This window comes from Salvelinus fontinalis, chromosome 10 (genome assembly GCF_029448725.1).
Source record: "Salvelinus fontinalis isolate EN_2023a chromosome 10, ASM2944872v1, whole genome shotgun sequence".
NCBI lineage: Eukaryota > Metazoa > Chordata > Actinopteri > Salmoniformes > Salmonidae > Salvelinus > Salvelinus fontinalis.
In genome coordinates this window covers 42,942,923-42,966,273 of record NC_074674.1, presented here as the reverse complement: position 1 = coordinate 42,966,273, position 23,351 = coordinate 42,942,923, and the positions used below count along the sequence as shown (strand labels likewise).

At 44.7% G+C, this 23,351-nt stretch overlaps 1 protein-coding gene across 1 annotated transcript in view; it reads left to right on the top strand.

Moving 5' to 3' along the window:
- Positions 1 to 11,367: 11,367 nt before the first annotated feature.
- dclk1a (doublecortin-like kinase 1a) overlaps positions 11,368 to 23,351 on the top strand; it is a gene marked incomplete in the record, with an annotated part of 194,899 nt that continues 182,915 nt past the window's right edge. The window contains 3 exon segments of the mRNA XM_055936842.1: positions 11,368 to 11,685; positions 19,401 to 19,793; positions 22,620 to 22,978. Coding sequence (XP_055792817.1) covers positions 19,436 to 19,793; positions 22,620 to 22,978 — 717 coding nt within the window.

Below are 23,351 nucleotides of genomic sequence, written 5' to 3'. Positions count from 1 at the left end.
AGACAGCCCGATGTCCAACTCTGTCCACAATAGTTACTACAGACAGCCCGATGTCCAACTCTGTCTACAATAGTTACTACAGACAGCCCGATGTCCAGCTCTGTCTACAATAGTTACTACAGACAATCCGATGTCCAACTCTGTCCACAATAGTTACTACAGACAGCCCGATGTCCAGCTCTGTCTACAATAGTTACTACAGACAGCCCGATGTCCAACTCTGTCCACAATAGTTACTACAGACAGCCCGATGTCCAACTCTGTCCACAATAGTTACTACATACAGCCCGATGTCCAACTCTGTCTACAATAGTTACTACAGACAGCCCAATGTCCAGCTCTGTCTACAATAGTTACTGCAGACAGCCCGATGTCCAACTCTGTCCACAATAGTTACTACAGACAGCCCGATGTCCAACTCTGTCTACAATAGTTACTACAGACAGCCCGATGTCCAACTACTGTAGACAGCCCGATGTCCAACTCTGACTACAATAGTTACTACAGACAGCCCGATGTCCAACTACTACAGACAGCCCGATGTTCAACTCTGTCCACAATAGTTACTACAGACAGCCCGATGTCCAACTCTGACTACAATAGTTACTACAGACAGCCCGATGTCCAACTCTGTCTACAATAGTTACTACAGACAGCACGATGTCCAACTCTGTCTACAATAGTTACTACAGACAGCCCGATGTCCAACTCTGTCTACAATAGTTACTACAGACAGCCCGATGTCCAACTCTGTCTACAATAGTTACTACAGACAGCACGATGTCCAACTCTGTCTACAATAGTTACTACAGACAGCCCGATGTCCAACTCTGACTACAATAGTTACTACAGACAGCCCGATGTCCAACTCTGTCTACAATAGTTACTACAGACAGCACGATGTCCAACTCTGTCTACAATAGTTACTACAGACAGCCCGATGTCCAACTCTGTCCACAATAGTTACTACAGACAGCACGATGTCCAACTCTGTCTACAATAGTTACTGTAGACAGCCCGATGTCCAGCTCTGTCCACAATAGTTACTACAGACAGCCCGATGTCCAACTCTGTCTACAATAGTTACTACAGACAGCCCGATGTCCAACTCTGTCTACAATAGTTACTACAGAAAGCCCGATGTCCAACTCTATCCACAATAGTTACTGTAGACAGCCCGATGTCCAGCTCTGTCTACAATAGTTACTACAGACAGCCCGATGTCCAACTCTGTCTACAATAGTTACTACAGACAGTACGATGTCCAACTCTATCCACAATAGTTACTACAGACAGCCCGATGTCCAACTCTGTCTACAATAGTTACTACAGACAGCCCGATGTCCAACTCTGACTACAATAGTTACTACAGACAGCCCGATGTCCAACTCTGTCTACAATAGTTACTACAGACAGCCCGATGTCCAACTCTGTCCACAATAGTTACTACAGACAGCCCGATGTCCAACTCTGTCTACAATAGTTACTACAGACAGCCCGATGTCCAGCTCTGTCCACAATAGTTACTACATACAGCCCGATGTCCAACTCTGTCCACAATAGTTACTACAGACAGCCCGATGTCCAACTCTGTCCACAATAGTTACTACATACAGCCCGATGTCCAACTCTGTCTACAATAGTTACTACAGACAGCCCGATGTCCAGCTCTGTCCACAATATCTACTACAGACAGCCCGATGTCCAACTCTGTCCACAATAGTTACTACATACAGCCCGATGTCCAACTCTTTCCACAATAGTTACTGCAGACAGCCCGATGTCCAACTCTGTCCACAATAGTTACTACAGACAGCCCGATGTCCAACTCTGTCCACAATAGTTACTACAGACAGCCCGATGTCCAATTCTTTCCACAATAGTTACTACAGACAGCCCGATGTCCAACTCTGTCCACAATAGTTACTACAGACAGCCCGATGTCCAACTCTGACTACAATAGTTACTACAGACAGCCCGATGTTCAACTCTCTCTACAATAGTTACTACAGACAGCCCGATGTCCAACTCTGTCTACAATAGTTACTACAGACAGCCCGATGTCCAACTCTGTCTACAATAGTTACTACATACAGTCCGATGTCCAACTCTGTCCACAATAGTTACTACAGACAGCCCGATGTCCAACTCTGTCTACAATAGTTACTACAGACAGCCCGATGTCCAACTCTGTCCACAATAGTTACTACAGACAGCCCGATGTCCAACTCTGTCCACAATAGTTACTACAGACAGCCCGATGTCCAATTCTTTCCACAATAGTTACTACAGACAGCCCGATGTCCAACTCTGTCCACAATAGTTACTACAGACAGCCCGATGTCCAACTCTGACTACAATAGTTACTACAGACAGCCCGATGTCCAACTCTGACTACAATAGTTACTACAGACAGCCCGATGTTCAACTCTGTCTACAATAGTTACTACAGACAGCCCGATGTCCAACTCTGTCTACAATAGTTACTACAGACAGCCCGATGTCCAACTCTGTCTACAATAGTTACTACATACAGTCCGATGTCCAACTCTGTCCACAATAGTTACTACAGACAGCCCGATGTCCAACTCTGTCTACAATAGTTACTACAGACAGCCCGATGTCCAACTCTGTCTACAATAGTTACTACAGACAGCCCGATGTCCAACTCTGTCCACAATAGTTACTACAGACAGCCCGATGTCCAACTCTGTCCACAATAGTTACTACAGACAGCCCGATGTCCAACTCTGTCCACAATAGTTACTACATACAGCCCGATGTCCAACTCTGTCTACAATAGTTACTACAGACAGCCCGATGTCCAACTCTGTCTACAATAGTTACTACAGACAGCCCGATGTCCAACTCTGACTACAATAGTTACTACATACAGCCCGATGTCCAACTCTGTCTACAATAGTTACTACAGACAGCACGATGTCCAACTCTGTCTACAATAGTTACTACAGACAGCCCGATGTCCAACTCTGTCCACAATAGTTACTACAGACAGCACGATGTCCAACTCTGTCTACAATAGTTACTACAGACAGCCCGATGTCCAACTCTGTCCACAATAGTTACTACAGACAGCCCGATGTCCAACTCTATCCACAATAGTTACTGTAGACAGCCCGATGTCCAGCTCTGTCCACAATAGTTACTACAGACAGCCCGATGTCCAGCTCTGTCCACAATAGTTACTACATACAGCCCGATGTCCAACTCTGACTACAATAGTTACTACAGACAGCCCGATGTCCAACTCTGACTACAATAGTTACTACAGACAGCCCGATGTCCAACTACTACAGACAGCCCGATGTCCAACTCTGTCTACAATAGTTACTACAGACAGCCCGATGTCCAACTCTGTCTACAATAGTTACTGTAGACAGCCCGATGTCCAACTCTGACTACAATAGTTACTACAGACAGCCCGATGTTCAACTCTGTCTACAATAGTTACTACAGACAGCCCGATGTCCAACTCTGTCTACAATAGTTACTACAGACAGCCCGATGTCCAACTCTGTCTACAATAGTTACTACATGCAGTCCGATGTCCAACTCTGTCCACAATAGTTACTACAGACAGCCCGATGTCCAACTCTGTCTACAATAGTTACTACAGACAGCCCGATGTCCAACTCTGTCCACAATAGTTACTACAGACAGCCCGATGTCCAACTCTGTCCACAATGGTTACTACAGACAGCCCGATGTCCAACTCTGTCCACAATAGTTACTACATACAGCCCGATGTCCAACTCTGTCTACAATAGTTACTACAGACAGCCCGATGTCCAGCTCTGTCCACAATATTTACTACAGACAGCCCGATGTCCAACTCTGTCCACAATAGTTACTACATACAGCCCGATGTCCAACTCTTTCCACAATAGTTACTGCAGACAGCCCGATGTCCAACTCTGTCCACAATAGTTACTACAGACAGCCCGATGTCCAACTCTGTCCACAATTGTTACTACAGACAGCCCGATGTCCAACTCTGTCCACAATAGTTACTGTAGACAGCCCGATGTCCAACTCTGTCCACAATAGTTACTACAGACAGCCCGATGTCCAACTCTGTCCACAATAGTTACTACAGACAGCCCGATGTCCAACTCTGTCTACAATAGTTACTACAGACAGCCCGATGTCCAGCTCTGTCTACAATAGTTACTACAGACAATCCGATGTCCAACTCTGTCCACAATAGTTACTACAGACAGCCCGATGTCCAGCTCTGTCTACAATAGTTACTACAGACAGCCCGATGTCCAACTCTGTCCACAATAGTTACTACAGACAGCCCGATGTCCAACTCTGTCCACAATAGTTACTACATACAGCCCGATGTCCAACTCTGTCTACAATAGTTACTACAGACAGCCCAATGTCCAGCTCTGTCTACAATAGTTATGGCAGACAGCCCGATGTCCAACTCTGTCCACAATAGTTACTACAGACAGCCCGATGTCCAACTCTGTCTACAATAGTTACTACAGACAGCCCAATGTCCAGCTCTGTCTACAATAGTTACTACAGACAGCCCGATGTCCAACTACTGTAGACAGCCCGATGTCCAACTCTGACTACAATAGTTACTACAGACAGCCCGATGTCCAACTACTACAGACAGCCCGATGTTCAACTCTGTCCACAATAGTTACTACAGACAGCCCGATGTCCAACTCTGTCCACAATAGTTACTACAGACAGCCCGATGTCCAACTCTGTCTACAATAGATACTACAGACAGCCCGATGTCCAGCTCTGTCTACAATAGTTACTACAGACAATCCGATGTCCAACTCTGTCCACAATAGTTACTACAGACAGCCCGATGTCCAGCTCTGTCTACAATAGTTACTACAGACAGCCCGATGTCCAACTCTGTCCACAATAGTTACTACAGACAGCCCGATGTCCAACTCTGTCCACAATAGTTACTACATACAGCCCGATGTCCAACTCTGTCTACAATAGTTACTACAGACAGCCCAATGTCCAGCTCTGTCTACAATAGTTACTGCAGACAGCCCGATGTCCAACTCTGTCCACAATAGTTACTACAGACAGCCCGATGTCCAACTCTGTCTACAATAGTTACTACAGACAGCCCAATGTCCAGCTCTGTCTACAATAGTTACTACAGACAGCACGATGTCCAACTCTGTCTACATTAGTTACGACAGACAGCCCGATGTCCAACTACTGTAGACAGCCCGATGTCCAACTCTGACTACAATAGTTACTACAGACAGCCCGATGTCCAACTACTACAGACAGCCCGATGTTCAACTCTGTCCACAATAGTTACTACAGACAGCCCGATGTCCAACTCTGTCCACAATAGTTACTACAGACAGCCCGATGTCCAACTCTGTCTACAATAGTTACTACAGATTAGTGCCAGCAGCATACCACCCTGCATACCACTACTGGCTTGCTTCTGAAGCTAAGCAGGGTTGGTCCTGGTCAGTCCCTGGATGGGAGACCAGATGCTGCTGGAAGTGGTGTTGGAGGGCCAGTAGGAGGCACTCTTTCCTCTGGTCTAAAAAATATCCCAATGCCCCAGGGCAGTGATTGGGGACACTTCCCTGTGTAGGGTGCAGTCTTTCGGATGGGATGTTAAATGGGTGTCCTGACTCTCTGAGGTCATTAAAGATCCCATGGCACTTATCGTAAGAGTAGGGGTGTTAACCCCGGTGTCCTGGCTAAATTCCCAATCTGGCCCTCAAACCATCATGGTCACCTAATAATCCCCAGTTTACAATTGGCTCATTCATTCCCCTCCTCTGCCCTGTAACTATTCCCCAGGTCGTTGCTGCAAATGAGAACGTGTTCTCAGTCAACTTACCTGGTAAAATAACGGTAAATAAATAAATTAGTAACACTACTACATAGTATTACTAATCTTTCCTTTCTCCCGAAGTGTGTCCTTGTTCACTTGCCTCCATGGATTTGAGAGGAAAAGACTGGCAAATGGAAACTCCTTCTAGTCTGTGTCTCCACCAATCCAACGTTTTTACATTTGTGGGAAGTAGTGAACGAGTGCACACTTCAGGATGAAGGAGAGATAATTAGGACGCAACCAATCGAGAGCTTGGGACTAGAAGGTTCTATCTGAAAAAAAGAGGATTCTGAAATAATTGGCTATGAACTTCTGAAGCCTCATTGGTTTGAAATGGTGCCATCAATTATTTATTTTTAACCTCTGCTGCAGAGGATAAGTTCATTAGAGTTAACTGCACCTCATATTGCAGCCCAAATAAATGCTTCACAAAGTTCAAAGTAACAGACACATCTCAAAATCAACTGTTCAGAGTAGACTGGGTGCAGTTAAATAGTCTGGTGGCCATTTGATTAATTGTTCATCAGTCTTATGGCTTGTCATTCAAGACTGTTCATTTATAGAGACTATGGTTGGAGTAACCGGTCAGTCAAGACTGTTCATTTATAGAGACTAGGATTTGAGGCATGGCTTTGGGTCAGTCAGACAGTAAATTAACTGATTAATTGAGACTTCATTTTCCTGTATAGCAAGGCTACAATAAATGGGGCAACAATAGATGGCTGACCCAGTAGAAATACAGGACTACCACCTCTACAGCATGGATCTCTATTATTAAAGGGGACAGAGTTTGATTCCATGGCATGTTAAGATAGACACTGGACTAATTCTTTATCAGGTAGCTCTACTGTTTGGTTCATATGTGTAGCTTAACTACACATGGGGCGGCAGGTAGCCTAGTGGTTAGAGTGTAGAGGCGGCAGGTAGTCTAGTGGTTAGAGTGTTGGGGCGGCAGGTAGCCTAGTGGTTAGAGTGTAGAGGCGGCAGGTAGTCTAGTGGTTAGAGTGTAGGGTCGGTAGGTAGCCTAGTGGTTAGAGTGTAGAGGCGGCGGGTAGTCTAGTGGTTAGAGTGTAGGGTCGGTAGGTAGCCTAGTGGTTAGAGTGTAGGGGCGGCAGGTAGCCTAGTGGTTAGAGTGTTGGGGCGGCAGGTAGCCTAGTGGTTAGAGTGTATGGGCGGTAGATAGCCTAGTGGTTAGAGTGTAGAGGCAGCAGGTAACCTAGTGGTTAGAGTGTAGAGGCGGCAGGTAGCCTAGTGGTTAGAGCGTAGGGGCGGCAGGTAGCCTAGTGGTTAGAGTGTAGAGGCGGCAGGTAGCCTAGTGGTTAGAGCGTTGGGCCAGTACCCGAAAGGTTGGTGGATTGAATCTCTGAGCTGACAAGGTAAAAATCTGTCGTTCTGCCCCTGAACAAGGCAGTTGTTCAGGGGCAGAAGGGCACTGTTAGGCACTGTTCCTAGGCCGTCATTGTAAATAAGAATTTGTTCTTAACTGACTTGCCTAGTTAAATAAGGGTTAAATAGATATTAAAATCAAATTAAAAAAATTACCTATATCTGACAGAGCCAGGCTGAGTATCTTACCTATATCTGACAGAACCAGGCTGAGTATCTTACCTATATCTGACAGAACCAGGCTGAGTATCTTACCTATATCTGACAGAGCCAGGCTGAGTATCTTACCTATATCTGACAGAGCCAGGCTGAGTATCTTACCTATATCTGACAGAGCCAGGCTGAGTATCTTACCTATATCTGACAGTGCCAGGCTGAGTATCTTACCTATATCTGACAGAGCCAGGCTGAGTATCTTACCTATATCTGACAGTGCCAGGCTGAGTATCTTACCTATATCTGACAGAGCCAGGCTGAGTATCTTACCTATATCTGACAGAGCCAGACTGAGTATCTTCCCTATATCTGACAGAGCCAGGCTGAGTATCTTACCTATATCTGACAGAGCCAGGCTGAGTATCTTACCTATATCTGACAGTGCCAGGCATAGTATCTTCCCTATATCTGACAGAGCCAGGCTGAGTATCTTACCTATATCTGACAGAGCCAGGCTGAGTGTCTTACCTATATCTGACAGAGCCAGACTGAGTATTTTACCTATATCTGACAGAGCCAGGCTGAGTATCTTCCCTATATCTGACAGAGCCAAGCTGAGTATCTTACCTATATCTGACAGAGCCAGGCTGAGTGTCTTACCTATATCTGACAGAGCCAGACTGAGTATTTTACCTATATCTGATAGAGCCAGACTGAGTATTTTACCTATATCTGACAGAGCCAGGCTGAGTATCTTACCTATATCTGACAGAGCCAGGCTGAGTATCTACCTATATCTGACAGAGCCAGGTTGAGTATATTAGAACAACTGAAGTCATAACATAAATAGAATAGACTAAAAATAAGAGTGTGACGATGATCCAGTATTGTTTATGTAATGCAGGAGGTTGTAGGAGGTAGTATACGCAGTGTGTGTGTGTGTGTGTGTGTGTGTGTGTGTGTAGGAGGTAGTACACTGAAATAAATGAATGTTCTTAACTGGTTCATTCTCAGCTCATATGGTTTGAAAACTCTTGTCCAATAAGGAGCCTTTCAGTTAAGAGGGGGGGGGGGGGGGTTAAATGTATGGAAGCCTGCAGCTGCTTCCCTTTCATAGCACACAGCAACTTGGCCAGTGTTAACTAGTGTTGATTTTTCAGAGTTTACATTTCCAGTGTTGATTCAAGAGTTCATTTAACACTGTAAAGAGTTAAATGACCACTTAGTGGTGTAAAAGAACCCCAGTGTTGGTGTTAATAACCACCAATCATTATCATATTTCCCAGCATGCTCTATTGTAGGTTGCTTTTTATAATTGTTTGTTTCAATATCTGTGTTTTGGCATGCACATTGATTGATTAATTCATCTCGTGCTACTCAAATATAAATAACATCAATATAAACATTTTTTCACTATTCTAATCTTTTAGTTGGACTTATTGCACGCGCTAAAGAAATATTTGTTCCAGTTTAGATGTTTAAGGTAGTCTCATGTCTTAGTCTTCCCAAACCAGGCAGTCATTCTGAATGCAGGATGCAGGTAAATGTTTTTCTCTAAATGTTGGATATACCCACTCTGGCTCGAGGGATACACAACACTTTGCAAGCCAGCATAATGTAACTTACAGGCCTGATGTGGCCTGTAAACTAGACATTTCAGGCCACTGCATTAGGGTAAAACTCTCAAAAGAGGGCCTTATGAAATATGTATTGATTTATCTTAAATAATTAAAGTTCAACGACATCATGTTCACTCACTTGGTTCAGGTCACAGGACTGAAAATGAAAGAATGTAACAACCATTTCTCTATCACTAGCAAAGGATCATGGGTGTACTGATAAGGAGAAAATTCAACCCGAAAGGTACCCTGGGAAATATGTAAATAAGGCCCAAAACCCCTACAGGGACTATTCCATTCTGGTCCTGGAGGGCCGAAACATTTCTGGTTTTAGATTTTATTTCTGAGCATGTCAGACTCAGCAGGTTTCTTCCACATGGTTCTAGAACTAGATGACCTAATGGTGTTAATTCTACTCCTCCTCCCCTCCACCTTTTACCTTTTCCTCCTGCTCACTCCTCCTCCTCCTGCTCCTCCTCCTCTTCTTCCTGCTCACTCCTCTTCCTCCACTTTCCCCTGCTCCACCTCCTCCACCTGCTCTTCCTCCTCCTCCTCCTGCTCACTCCTCCTCCTCCTGCTCCTCCTCCTTCTGCTCCTCCTCCTCTTCTTCCTGCTCACTCCTCTTCCTCCACTCCCCTATTCCACCTCCTCCTCCTGCTCTTCCTCCTCCTCCTCCTGCTCACTCCTCCTCCTCCTGCTCCTCCTCCTCCTGCTCCTCCTCCTCTTCTTCCTGCTCACTCCTCTTCCTCCACTTTCCCTTATTCCACCTCCTCCTCCTGCTCCACCTCCTCCACCTGCTCTTCCTGTTCCTGTAGCTCTAATCCACCCACCCCTTTGTTGAATAATGTTTGAGGTAAATACCTCTCGAAGCTGTACCCCCCACAAGAAAACATACTAGTATTCACTGTAGTGTTTTTGTGGACTTTACTGTAGTATACTGTAGTATTTATACTGTTGTAAAAGAAAACTGTACTGTACTAAAGTAATTCATGTAGTGTCTTTGCGAATTGCAGTATACTGTAGTATTTATCATAGTGTTTTTGTGGACTTTACTGTAGTATACTGTAGTATTTATACTGTTGTAAAAGAAAACTGTACTGTACTATAGTAATTCATGTAGTGCCTTTGCGGATTGTAGTATACTGTAGTATTTACCACATTGTTTTTTAAAATGATTATCTTTGACATAAAGTGGAAGTTTTCTCCTTCAGGAAACCTACTGAAGAAATACTAAAAGAGCAAATGTTTCATAACCAGTAGGTAGGTAGAACTGTTGTCTGAACAGACAGCTCAGAGCTTCTGCTTTTTTCTGCAAATTTGCATGGAACACAATAATGGTCTATATTTGGCATGTTCTGTAGGTTTCTCACTTATGGGTGGCATCAAGTGGGAAATGGGGGAGGGGGAATAGGCAGGGTATATTAAATACTGTAATATTTACTACAGTTAAAAAGTCGTCATGTTTTTTGCGGACTCTAGTGTTTTAGCTGATAATACTGTAGTATTCACTATAGTATTCTATAACATTATATAGTAAGTACTACACATGCTCGAGGGATACTACAGTCTGTACTATATTATTATACAGTATACTACTGTTTACTACAAAATTCTATAGTAAGTACTGTAATAGTATTCTACAGTAAGTACTGTAGTAGTATTCTATAGCAGGTACTGTAGTAGTATTCTATAGTACGTACTCCAGTAGTATTCTATAGCAAACCGTAGTAGTATTCTATAGTAAACTGTAGTATTATTCTATAGTAAACTGTAGTAGTATTCTATAGTACGCACTGTAGTGGTATTCTATACTAAGTACGCTAGTAGTATTCTAAAGTGACCTGTAGTAGTATTCTATAGTAAGTACTGTGGTAGTATTCTATAGTAAGTGCTGTAGTATTATTCTATAGTATGTACTGTAGTAGTATTCTATAGTAAACAGTAGTAGTATTCACTATAGTAGTATTCTATAGTAAGTACTGTAGTAGTATTCTATACTAAGTACTCTAGTAGTATTCTAAAGTAACCTGTAGTAGTATTCTATAGTAAGTACTGTAGTAGTATTCTATAGTAAACTGTAGTATATTTTTTGATGTGGAACCTGACAGCTCAGGGTGTCTTGTGGGCTGGGGGGCGTGCTGCGTGTGAGGTGGGGGGTGCTGGTCTGTAGCACGAGCCCGAGGTGTGGGACTGAATCACAATGAGTGACGGCTCAATGAAAATCACGGCACGACAGAAGAGAGGGAGGGGAGGGAGTAGAAGAGAGAGAGTAGAGGGAGGGAGAGAGGAGAAGAGAGGGAGGGGATGGAGGGAGAGAGGAGAAGAGAGGGAGGGGTATAGAGCGAGCAGCTGCTGCCAAACCTAGCCCAGCCCAGCCCAGCCTCCACGCACCCTCTCTCTCTCTTTCTCTCTCACAAGCACACACACGCTCACTGGTAGTGGTGGTGGTGGTGGTGGAGAAGAGATTCACCGGACAACAAAGAAGGTCTGCGCTGTTCTGCGTAAACTGCGGTTTCTGATCGCCGTCAGGGAAGAGAAAAAGGTCCCGAGTCTACACTACACTGGCTACTGTTTACTGAAACCCATTCCTCAGTTCTCTGGGGGGGGAAATACACGCAGCAAGACTGGAGGTGACAGAATCCTTAGTGAACCTCTTAGGTAAGCAAACTATGGAAAACTATCACCTACTGCAGGGAAATAAGCAAGAATCAGTGCGCGTCTATCCATCTCTCTGTTTCAATTCAAGGGCTTTATTGGCATGGGAAACATATGTTAACATTGCCAAAGCAAGTGTTTCTCTGTCTCCTTTTTCTATGTGGCTATTATTGGAAATATGTCATTCACAGCCCCGTCTCTGTGGTGGAAAATCATTGTTTATTTATTGATATGACTGATGCTGATCAGATTGATCGATACCGTGGAAAGTGTTCTACATGCATGTATTGACCTATTTGAAACCCCCTTTATGTTGTCAATTGGATACAAAAAAACACAATCAAACATATTTTTTCCAGATAAGAAATTCAGTTTATCATTGAATCTTTTCACGTTTTTTGCATTTGTTTGAATTGTAACCGAGGAGAACATGTCTTTGTAAGCAATGGGCTAGTTCGTGTGTGGACTGCATTACTCAGCAAAAATTCGTTCTGTAAATTTAACACTGTGGGTGTTCAATTTCACTCTTTCAACGTGTTTATAGGAGAACCGCCAAAATGTGTTAAATTTAAACTTTTTAAAGTGTTGCCCTTTAAACACCAATGCTTTGCAACACCAGCGGCATTAACATGTAAGACTAACTCATTGTTAAAGTTGCACAGTTATGGTGTTCACTAATACCTTGTATTAAACGCTTAAGAATTAAATGTTTACAATAGGTCAGTGTTAAACATACACAGTTATAGTGTTCACTGAGACCTTCACAGCAAATTGTTAAATCAACACTGATAGTGTTAAATTTAACACTGGTCCAGTGTTTATACAGTTCCACACTTCAGTTTTAAATTAACACGGCGCTTAGTGTAAAGCCTTTTTTTGTTGTTGCATATTTCCCACAGTGCCTTGCCTTTTGAGTGAATTGTAGAGTTATCAGACATGACTGTATTTGTTAGTTATTGACAGAGAACATGGTTGTTCATCCATTTACAGTCCTCTGGCCTTCACCATGTGAGATTCTAAGCTAATATATTATCATTCAAATTAAATTCTTTAGCACATACAACACATCATTCACAAGGCCTTATTTAGAGGGCCTAGTTTTACCCTAATACAGTGGCCAGAAACTCATGGTTTACATGCGAAATAAGGCCTGCAAGTCACAGTATGCTGTCATTCCTATTGGAATCCAGCCAGAGTGGGGATATCCAACAATTTGAATTTTTTAATCACCTCCATTCAGAATGACCGCCGGGTTGGGAAGACTAAGACATGAGACTACCGTAAGCATCTAAACTGGAATGACCATGTCAGATATAACAGATTGGATTAGCTTAGAATTGTATTTATATTTGAGTAGCATAAATTTAATTTATCAGAGCATTCGGAAAGTATTCTGATCCTTTCAAATTGGGTTAAGTTATAGCCTTATTCTAAAATGGATTAAATTAAATGTTTTCCTCATCAATCTACACACAATACCCCATAATGACATCACAATACACCATAATGACATCACAATACCCCATAATGACATCACATACCCCATAATGACAAAGCAAAAAACAGTTTTTTTGAAATGTTTGCAAAAAACCCAGAAATACCATATTTACATAAGTGTTCAGACCTTTTGCTATGAGACTCGAAATTGAGCTCAGGTGCATCCTGTTTCCATTGATCATCCTTGAAATGTTTCTACAACTTGATTGGAGTCCACCTGTGGTAAATTCAATTGATTGGACATGATTTGGAAAGGCACACACCTGTCTATATAAGATCCCACAGTTGACAGTGCATGTCAGAGCAAAAACCAAGCCATGAGGTCAGAGGAATTGTCCGCAGAGCTCCGAGACAGGATTGTGTCGAGGCACAGATCTGGGGATCGGTACCCCAAAAATTCTGCAGCATGGAAGTTCCCCAAGAAAACAGTAGCTTCCATCAGTCTTAAAAGGAAGAAATCACCAAGACTCTTCCTAGAGCTGGACACCCTGCCAAACTGAACAATCGATGGAGAAGGGCCATGGTCAGGGAGGTGACCGAGAACCTGATGGTCACTCTGACAGAGCTCCAGAGTTCCTCTGTGGAGATGGGAGAACCTTCCAGAAGGACTACCATCTCTGCAGCACTCCACCAATCAGGCCTTAATGGTAGAGTGGCCAGACGGAAGCCCCTCCTCAGTAAAACGCACATGACAGCCCGCTTGGAGTTTGCCAAAAACCACCTAAAAGACTCTCAGACCATGAAAAACAAGTTTCTCTGGTCTGATGAAACCAATATTGAACTCTTTGGCCTGAATGACCAGCGTCACATCTGGAAGAAACCAGGCACCGCTCATCACCTGGCCAATACCATGTCTACGGTGAAGCATGTTGGTGGCAGCATCATGCTGTGGGGATGTTTTTCAGCGGTAGGGACTGAGAGATTAGTCAGGTTCGAGGGAAAGATGAATGGAGCAAAGTACAGAGAGATCCTTGATGAAAACCTGCTCCAGAGCGCTCAGGACCTCAGACTGGGGTGAAGATTCACCTTACCACAGGACAACGACCCTAAGCACACAGCCAAGACAACACAGGAGTGGCTTCGGGACAAGTCTCTGAAGCCGGGACTTGGACCTGATCGAACATCTCTGGGGAGACCTGAAAATAGCCGTGCAGCGACGCTCCCCATCCAAACTGACAGAGCTTGAGAGGATCTGCAGAGAAGAATGGGAGAAACTCCCCAAATACAGGTGTACCAAGCTAGTAGCGTCATATTAAAGAAGACTCGAGGCTGTAATCGCTGCCAAAGATGATTCAACAAAATACTGAGTAAAGGGTCTGAATACTTATGTAAATATGATATTTCTGCCCCCCCCCCCCTTCAAAAAAATAACTGTTTTTGCTTTGCCATTATGGAGTATTGTGTGTAGATTGAAGAGAAAAAACAACCTATTAAATAGGATTAAATGGATTAAATGGATTTTAGAATAGGCTCCCGTGTAGTGCAGCGGTCTAAGACACTGCATCTCAGTGCTAGAATTATCACTACAGACACCCTGGTTCAAATTCAGGCTGTATCACAACCGGCCGTGATTGGGAGTCCCATAGGGCGGCGCAAAATTGGTCCAGCGTCACCTGGGTTTAGCCGGGGTAGGCTGTCATTGTAAATAAGAATTTGTTCTTAAACTGACTTGCCTAGTTAAATAAGTAAATACATATATATTTTTTTAAATAGAGCATGCTGGGAAATGTGATAATGATGGGACTGTTTGATTGTTTAACACTGGTTATAAACACCAACACTAGAGTACTTTTACACCAACAGGTGTTAATTTAATACCTGAATCAACACTAGAAATGTTAAATTGAACAATCAACGCTAGTTAACACTGGCCAATTTGACACCCTGGTTGAACAACAGTTTTTTTTTTAACATGCAGCTTAAAAAGCAACACCCTTTGGCGTTTATTCCGTTCATTAGGTAACACAAAGGAACACTACATCAACACCACCACTGCTTAGACCAGGAGATGAAGACTGACGATTTAGCTGTGTTTAAATCTCGGGACATCGTGTGCTCTGGCCTCTCTGTGTGCATGTTTTAAATATATAATAAGCCTAGCCTGCTATACTCCACAGCCTAGCCTACTATACTGTCCATCCACAGCCTAGCCTACTATACTGTCCATCCACAGCCTAGTCTACTATACTGTCCATCCACAGCCTAGCCTGCTATACTGTCCATCCACAGCCTAGTCTACTATACTGTCCATCCACAGCCTAGTCTACTATACTGTCCATCCACAGCCTAGTCTGCTATACTGTCCATCCACAGCCTAGCCTAGTCTACTATACTGTCCATCCACAGCCTAGCCTACTATACTGTCCGTCCACAGCCTAGCCTACTATACTGTCCATCCACAGCCTAGCCTACTATACTGTCCATCCACAGCCTAGTCTACTATACTGTCCATCCGCAGCCTAGCCTAGTCTACAACACAGTCCATCCACAGCCTAGCCTTCTATACTGTCCATCCACAGCCTAGCCTACTATACTGTCCATCCACAGCCTAGTCTACTATACTGTCCATCCACAGCCTAGTCTACTATACTGTCCATCCACAGCCTAGTCTACTATACTGTCCATCCACAGTCTAGCCTAGTCTACTATACTGTCCATCCACAGCCTAGTCTACTATAATGTCCATCCACAGCCTAGCCTACTATACTGTCCATCCACAGCCTAGCCTACTATACTCTCCATCCACAGCCTAGTCTACTATACTGTCCATCCACAGCCTAGTCTACTACACTGTCCATCCACAGCCTAGCCTAGTCTACTATACTGTCCATCCACAGCCTGGTCTACTATACTGTCCATCCACAGCCTAGTCTACTATACTGTCCATCCACAGCCTAGTCTACTACACTCTCCATCCACAGCCTAGTCTACTACACTGTCCATCCACAGCCTAGTCTACTATAATGTCCATCCACAGCCTAGCCTACTATACTGTCCATCCACAGCCTAGTCTACTATACTGTCCATCCACAGCCTAGTCTACTATACTGTCCATCCACAGCCTAGTCTACTATACTGTCCATCCAGAGCCTAGTCTACTACACTGTCCATCCACAGCCTAGCCTAGTCTACTATACTGTCCATCCACAGCCTAGTCTACTATACTGTCCATCCACAGCCTAGCCTAGTCTACTATACTGTCCATCCACAGCCTAGTCTACTACACTGTCCATCCACAGCCTAGCCTACTATACTGTCCATCCACAGCCTAGTCTGCTATACTGTCCATCCACAGCCTAGCCTACTATACTGTCCATCCACAGCCTAGCCTACTATACTGTCCATCCACAGCCTAGCCTACTATACTGTCCATCCACAGCCTAGCCTACTACATTGTCCATCCACAGCCTAGCCTAGTCTACTATACTGTCCATCCACAGCCTAGCCTACTACACTGTCCATCCACAGCCTAGCCTAGCCTACTATACTGTCCATCCACAGCCTAGTCTACTATACTGTCCATCCACAGCCTAGCCTACTATACTGTCCATCCACAGCCTAGCCTACTACACTGTCCATCCACAGCCTAGCCTAGTCTACTATACTGTCCATCCACAGCCTAGTCTACTATACTGTCCATCCACAGCCTAGCCTACTACACTGTCCATCCACAGCCTAGTCTACTATACTGTCCATCCACAGCCTAGTCTACTACACTGTCCATCCACAGCCTAGCCTAGCCTACTATACTGTCCATCCACAGCCTAGTCTACTATACTGTCCATCCACAGCCTAGTCTGCTATACTGTCCATCCACAGCCTAGTCTACTATACTGTCCATCCACAGCCTAGTCTACTACACTGTCCATCCACAGCCTAGTCTAGTCTACTATAATGTCCATCCACAGCCTAGCCTACTATACTGTCCATCCACAGCCTAGTCTACTACACTGTCCATCCACAGCCTAGCCTAGTCTACTATACTGTCCATCCACAGCCTAGTCTACTATACTGTCCATCCACAGCCTAGTCTACTATACTGTCCATCCACAGCCTAGTCTACTATACTGTCCATCCACAGCCTAGTCTACTATACTGTCCATCCACAGCCTAGTCTACTATACTGTCCATCCACAGCCTAGTCTACTATACTGTCCATCCACAGCCTAGCCTACTACACTGTCCATCCACAGCCTAGTCTACTATAATGTCCATCCACAGCCTAGCCTACTACACTGTTCATCCACAGCCTAGTCTACTACACTGTCCATCCACAGCCTAGTCTACTATACTGTCCATCCACAGCCTAGTCTACTATAATGTCCATCCACAGCCTAGCCTACTACACTGTCCATCCACAGCCTAGTCTACTACACTGTCCATCCACAGCCTAGTATGCTATACTGTCCATCCACAGCCTAGCCTACTATACTGTCCATCCACAGCCTAGTCTACTATACTGTCCATCCACAGCCTAGCCTAGTCTACTATACTGTCCATCCACAGCCTAGTCTACTACACTGTCCATCCACAGCCTAGTCTGCTATACTGTCCATCCACAGCCTAGCCTACTATACTGTCCATCCACAGCCTAGCCTACTATACTGTCCATCCACAGCCTAGCCTAGTCTACTATACTGTCCATCCACAGCCTAGTCTACTATACTGTCCATCCACAGCCTAGTCTGCTATACTGTCCATCCACAGCCTAGCCTACTATACTGTCCATCCACAGCCTAGCCTACTATACTGTCCATCCACAGCCTAGTCTGCTATACTGTCCATCCACAGCCTAGTCTACTATACTGTCCATCCACAGCCTAGCCTACTATACTGTCCATCCACAGCCTAGCCTACTATACTGTCCATCCACAGCCTAGTCTGCTATACTGTCCATCCACAGCCTAGTCTACTATACTGTCCATCCACAGCCTAGTCTGCTATACTGTCCTTCCACAGCCTAGCCTACTATACTGTCCATCCACAGCCTAGCCTACTACACTGTCCATCCACAGCCTAGTCTACTACACTGTCCATCCACAGCCTAGCCTACTACACTGTCCATCCACAGCCTAGTCTACTACACTGTCCATCCACAGCCTAGTCTACTATACTGTCCATCCACAGCCTAGTCTACTATACTGTCCATCCACAGCCTATTCTATTATACTGTCCATCCACAGCCTAGCCTACTATACTGTCCACCCACAGCCTAGCCTACTACACTGTCCATCCACAGCCTAGTCTACTATACTGTCCATCCAAAGCCTAGCCTACTATACTGTCCATCCACAGCCTAGCCTAGTCTACTATACTGTCCATCCACAGCCTATTCTACTATACTGTCCATCCACAGCCTAGTCTACTATACTGTCCATCCACAGCCTAGCCTGCTATACTGTCCATCCACAGCCTAGCCTACTATACTGTCCATCCACAGCCTAGTCTGCTATACTGTCCATCCACAGCCTAGCCTACTATACTGTCCATCCACAGCCTAGCCTGCTATACTGTCCATCCACAGCCTAGCCTAGTCTACTGCCCATCCACAGCCTAGCCTGCTATACTGTCCATCCACAGCCTAGTCTACTATACTGTCCATCCACAGCCTAGCATAGTCTACTATACTGTCCATCCACAGCCTATTCTACTATACTGTCCATCCACAGCCTAGTCTACTATACTGTCCATCCACAGCCTAGCCTGCTATACTGTCCATCCACAGCCTAGCCTACTATACTGTCCATCCACAGCCTAGTCTGCTATACTGTCCATCCACAGCCTAGCCTACTACACTGTCCATCCACAGCCTAGCCTGCTATACTGTCCATCCACAGCCTAGCCTAGTCTACTGCCCATCCACAGCCTAGCCTGCTATACTGTCCATCCACAGCCTAGTCTACTATACTGTCCATCCACAGCCTAGTCTACTATACTGTCCATCCACAGCCTACCCTACTATACTGTCCATCCACAGCCTAGTCTGCTATACTGTCCATCCACAGCCTAGTCTACTACACTGCCCAGGGATTAGAAAGCATAATCTGTCATTAGGAAGTTATTTTGGGACCACCAGCCCTGGTTAACACTGAGAGAGACCAGCCGACAGGACAAACTACCACGCTTGTTGGAAATACTTTAACTGGACAATCTCAAATTAGCAAATTACAGCCATACATGTTTGTTGAGTTTTCGTCTTGATTGTCTTTTTATTTCTTTAGACAGTAGAGCCGTTCTTGTGACCTTTGGCAGCGCGATGGAGCTTGAGCATTTCGACGAGCGGGATAAGGCGCGGCGGCACAGCCGAGGGGACAGGCTGAACGGGGTGACTAGCCCAGCACACAGCGCCCACTGCAGCCTCTACCACACCCGTACCCTCAAGACCCTCAGCTCGGAGAAGAAGGCCAAGAAGGTCCGGTTCTACCGCAACGGGGACCGTTACTTTAACGGGATTGTGTACGCCATCTCCGCGGACCGGTTCCGGTCTTTTGATGCTCTGTTGGCGGACCTGACCCGCTCCCTGTCTGATAATGTGAACCTGCCACAGGGTGTACGGACCATCTACTCAGTGGATGGAACCAAAAAGATCACCAGCACTGATCAACTGGTGGAGGGTAATATGATGCATTTATTACTGATGTTCTGAGTAGGTCTCTCTGTCTCTCTCTCTCTCTCTCTCTCTCTCTCTCTCTCTCTCTCTCTCTCTCTCTCTCTCTCTCTCTCTCTCTCTCTCTCTCTCTGTCTCTCTCTCTCTCTCTCTCTCTCTCTCTCTGTCTCTCTCTCTCTCTCTCCCTCTCTCTCTCTCTTCCTCTCTCTCTCTCTCTCTCTCTCTCTCTCTCTCTCTCTCTCTCTCTCTCTCTCTCTCTCTCTCTCTCTCTCTCTCTCTCAATTCAATTCAATTCAATTCAATTCAATTTGCTTTATTGGCATGACGTAACAATGTACATATGGCCAAAGCTTATTTACAATATAAAAATGAGAATCAAAATGGTCAACGGGACAACAGTAACAACAATAACTAAGTGTCAAAATAACCATACATTCAACAATAACAATAAACATACAGTAGAGGACATGTGCAGGTTGATTGGTCTGTCAGACACTGTCCCTCAACTTATGGCAGGCACCAATGTAGTGCGCTGCCAACCCACAGCTCTCTGCGTCCTCCCCCAACAGGACGGGTAGCCTATCCTCATCAGAGAGGTCTTTGAAACCTTGAATAAGAGTTTCAAATTTGGGGAAATGACACTCTCTAATTGTTTTATATTTTGGACATTTTGTCAGGAAATGCAGCTCCGTCTCAGGTTCTGCTGTTGTGCAGTGGTTGCACAGCCTTTCCTCTACAGGGAGCCAGGTTTTCCTGTGTCTACCCTTCTCAATGGCAAGGCTGTGCTCACTGAGCCTGTACTTTGTCAAGGTTTTTCTAAGGTTTTGATCGGTAACCATAGTCAAATAGTTAGCCACGGTGTACTGTCGATTTAGGGCCAGATAGCACTGCATTTTGCTCTGTGCTTGTGCTTGTGTTTCCCAATAAGCAATGTAGTTTTGTTTTGACTGTGTTGTAATTTGGTTTATTCTGATTGATTGGATGTTCTGGTCCTGAGGCTTCAGTGTGTTAGTAGAACAGGTTTGTGAACTCAGCCCAAGGACCAGCTGGATGAGGGGACTCTTTTCTTTGCTCAGCTCTTGGTATTGCAGGGCTTGGTAGTGATATGAGAGGGGGTCACTGTATTTTAGATGTTTCCAAAACTTAATTGCTCTTTTTTGAGTTTTTATTATTAGTGGATATTTGCCTAATTCTGCCCTGCATGCATTGTTTGTAGTTTTCCTCTGGACATGTAGGAGAATCTTACAGAACTCTGCATGCAGGGTTTCAATGGGATGTTTGTCCCATTTGATGAAATCTTGTTTTGCAAGTGGACCCCACACCTCGCTGCCATAAAGTGCAATTGGTTCAATGACATATTCAATTAGTTTTAGCCAAATTTTAATAGGTATTTCAATTTGAATTTGCTTTTTAATTGCGTAGAATGCCCTGCGTGCTTTCTCTCTCAGTTCATTCACTGCCTCATTAAGGTGTCCAGTTGAGCTTATTTTTAAACCTAAGTAATTGTAGTGTGTGCAGTACTCTATATATTTTGTACCAATTGAGAACTTTGGTCTAATTCCCTGAGATCTGGATCTTCTCTGGAAAATCATTATTTTAGTCTTTTTGGGGTTTACTGCCAGGGCCCAGGTCTGGCAGTACTGCTCTAGCAGATCCAGGCTCTGCTGTAGGCCATGTGCTGTGGGTGACAACAGGCATAGGTCATCTGCGAAGAGTAGGCATTTAACCTCTGAATTATGGAGACTAACACCAGGGGCTGAGGATTTATCTAGAATAGTGGCCAATTCGTTGATGTAAATATTGAAGAGTGCAGGGCTCAGATTACAACCCTGACGAAGGCCCCGCCCCTGGTTAAAGAATTCTGTTCTTTTCTTGCCAATTTTAATGCTGCACGTATTGCCAGTATACATTGATTTAATTATGTCATATGTTTTACCCCCTACACCACTTTCAATAACTTTGTAGAACAGTCCTGTGTGCCAAATAGAATCAAATGCTTTTTGGAAGTCGATAAAGCAAGCGTATATTTTGGTATTATTTTGGTGGACATGTTTACCTATCAGGGTGTGTAGGGTGTAAATATGATCGGTCGTGCGATGTTTTGGTATAAATCCAATTTGGCTTTTACTCAAGACATTGTGCTTATTAAGGAAGTTTAGAACTCTTACATTTATAATACTACAGAAAACCTTCCCCAGGTTACTGTTCACACAAATGCCTCTGTAATTGTTAGGGTCAAATTTGTCTCCGTTTTTAAAGATTGGGGTTATGAGTCCTTGATTCCAGATGTCAGGGAAATAACCTACACTCAGGATCAAATTAAACAGTTTTAATATGGCCAATTGAAATTTTGCACTAGTGAGTTTGAGCATCTCATTTAGGATTCCATCAGGTCCGCATGCCTTTTTAAATTTGAGAGCCTGAAGTTTCTTATAGAGCTCCTGGTCAGTAATTGGGGAGTCCAGTGGATTTTGGTTGTCCTTTATAGCTTTTTCTAATCCATTCAACTTCTCATGAATTTGGCGTTGTTCTGCGTTTGTGTCAATTTGAACGGTGTTGTAGAGTGTTTTAAAATGGGTTGTCCATATGTCACCATTTTGTATCGCTAATTCCTCTTGTTTAGATTTCTTTAATTTTTTCCAATTTTGCCAGAAGTTGTCTCTCTCTCTCTCTCTCTCTCTCTCTCTCTCTCTCTCTCTCTCTCTCTCTCTCTCTGTCTCTCTCTCTCTCATAATCCAATGCTCTTAAATGCATGGAGGATTTGACCCCATATCGCTTCCCCCATCTCCCCGTCCCCTTCTTCCGGTATCTTCCCCTTCTCTCCCCTCCCCAGGCGAGAGCTACGTGTGTGGCTCCATCGAGGTCTTCAAGAAGCTCGACTACACCAAGAACGTCAACCCCAACTGGTCTGTGAACGTCAAAGCTTCGTCTGCGGCGACCGCCCGTGGGCCTCCATCCCTGGGCAGCTCCAAGGCTGGACCTCCAGACACCCGGGACCAGGGGGTGAAGGATTTCATCCGTCCCAAGCTGGTGACGGTGGTGCGGAGCGGGGTGAAGCCCAGGAAGGCTATACGAATACTCCTCAATAAGAAGACGGCCCATTCATACGAACAGGTCCTGACCGACATCACGGAGGCCATCAAACTGGACTCTGGAGTGGTGAAGCGGATCTATACACTGGAGGGGAAACAGGTGAGAGATGGGGGGGTTTGGAGGTGGTTTGCTGAACTATGGGGGTTGGCTTGTCTGCTTTTGGGCAGGTGTGTGTGTGTGTGTGTGTGTGTGTGTGTGTGTGTGTGTGTGTGTGTGTGTGTGTGTGTGTGTGTGTGTGTGTGTGTGTGTGTGTGTGTGTGTGTGTGTGTGTTTAAGGCAGGTGAGAGACGCTGGCTTGCGCTGTGATGGGAAGTATATGCTTGGAGCGCGTCCTCTTGTCCAATGGGAGAGAGCTAGTTGATGTACAATTTCTTGTTTGCTAGTTTTGTTATAGAAGGGAACCATACAAGGTCCTCTCCCCTGACTCATTGTGTTGTTGCTATAGAAGGGAGTCAATACAATGTCCTCTCCC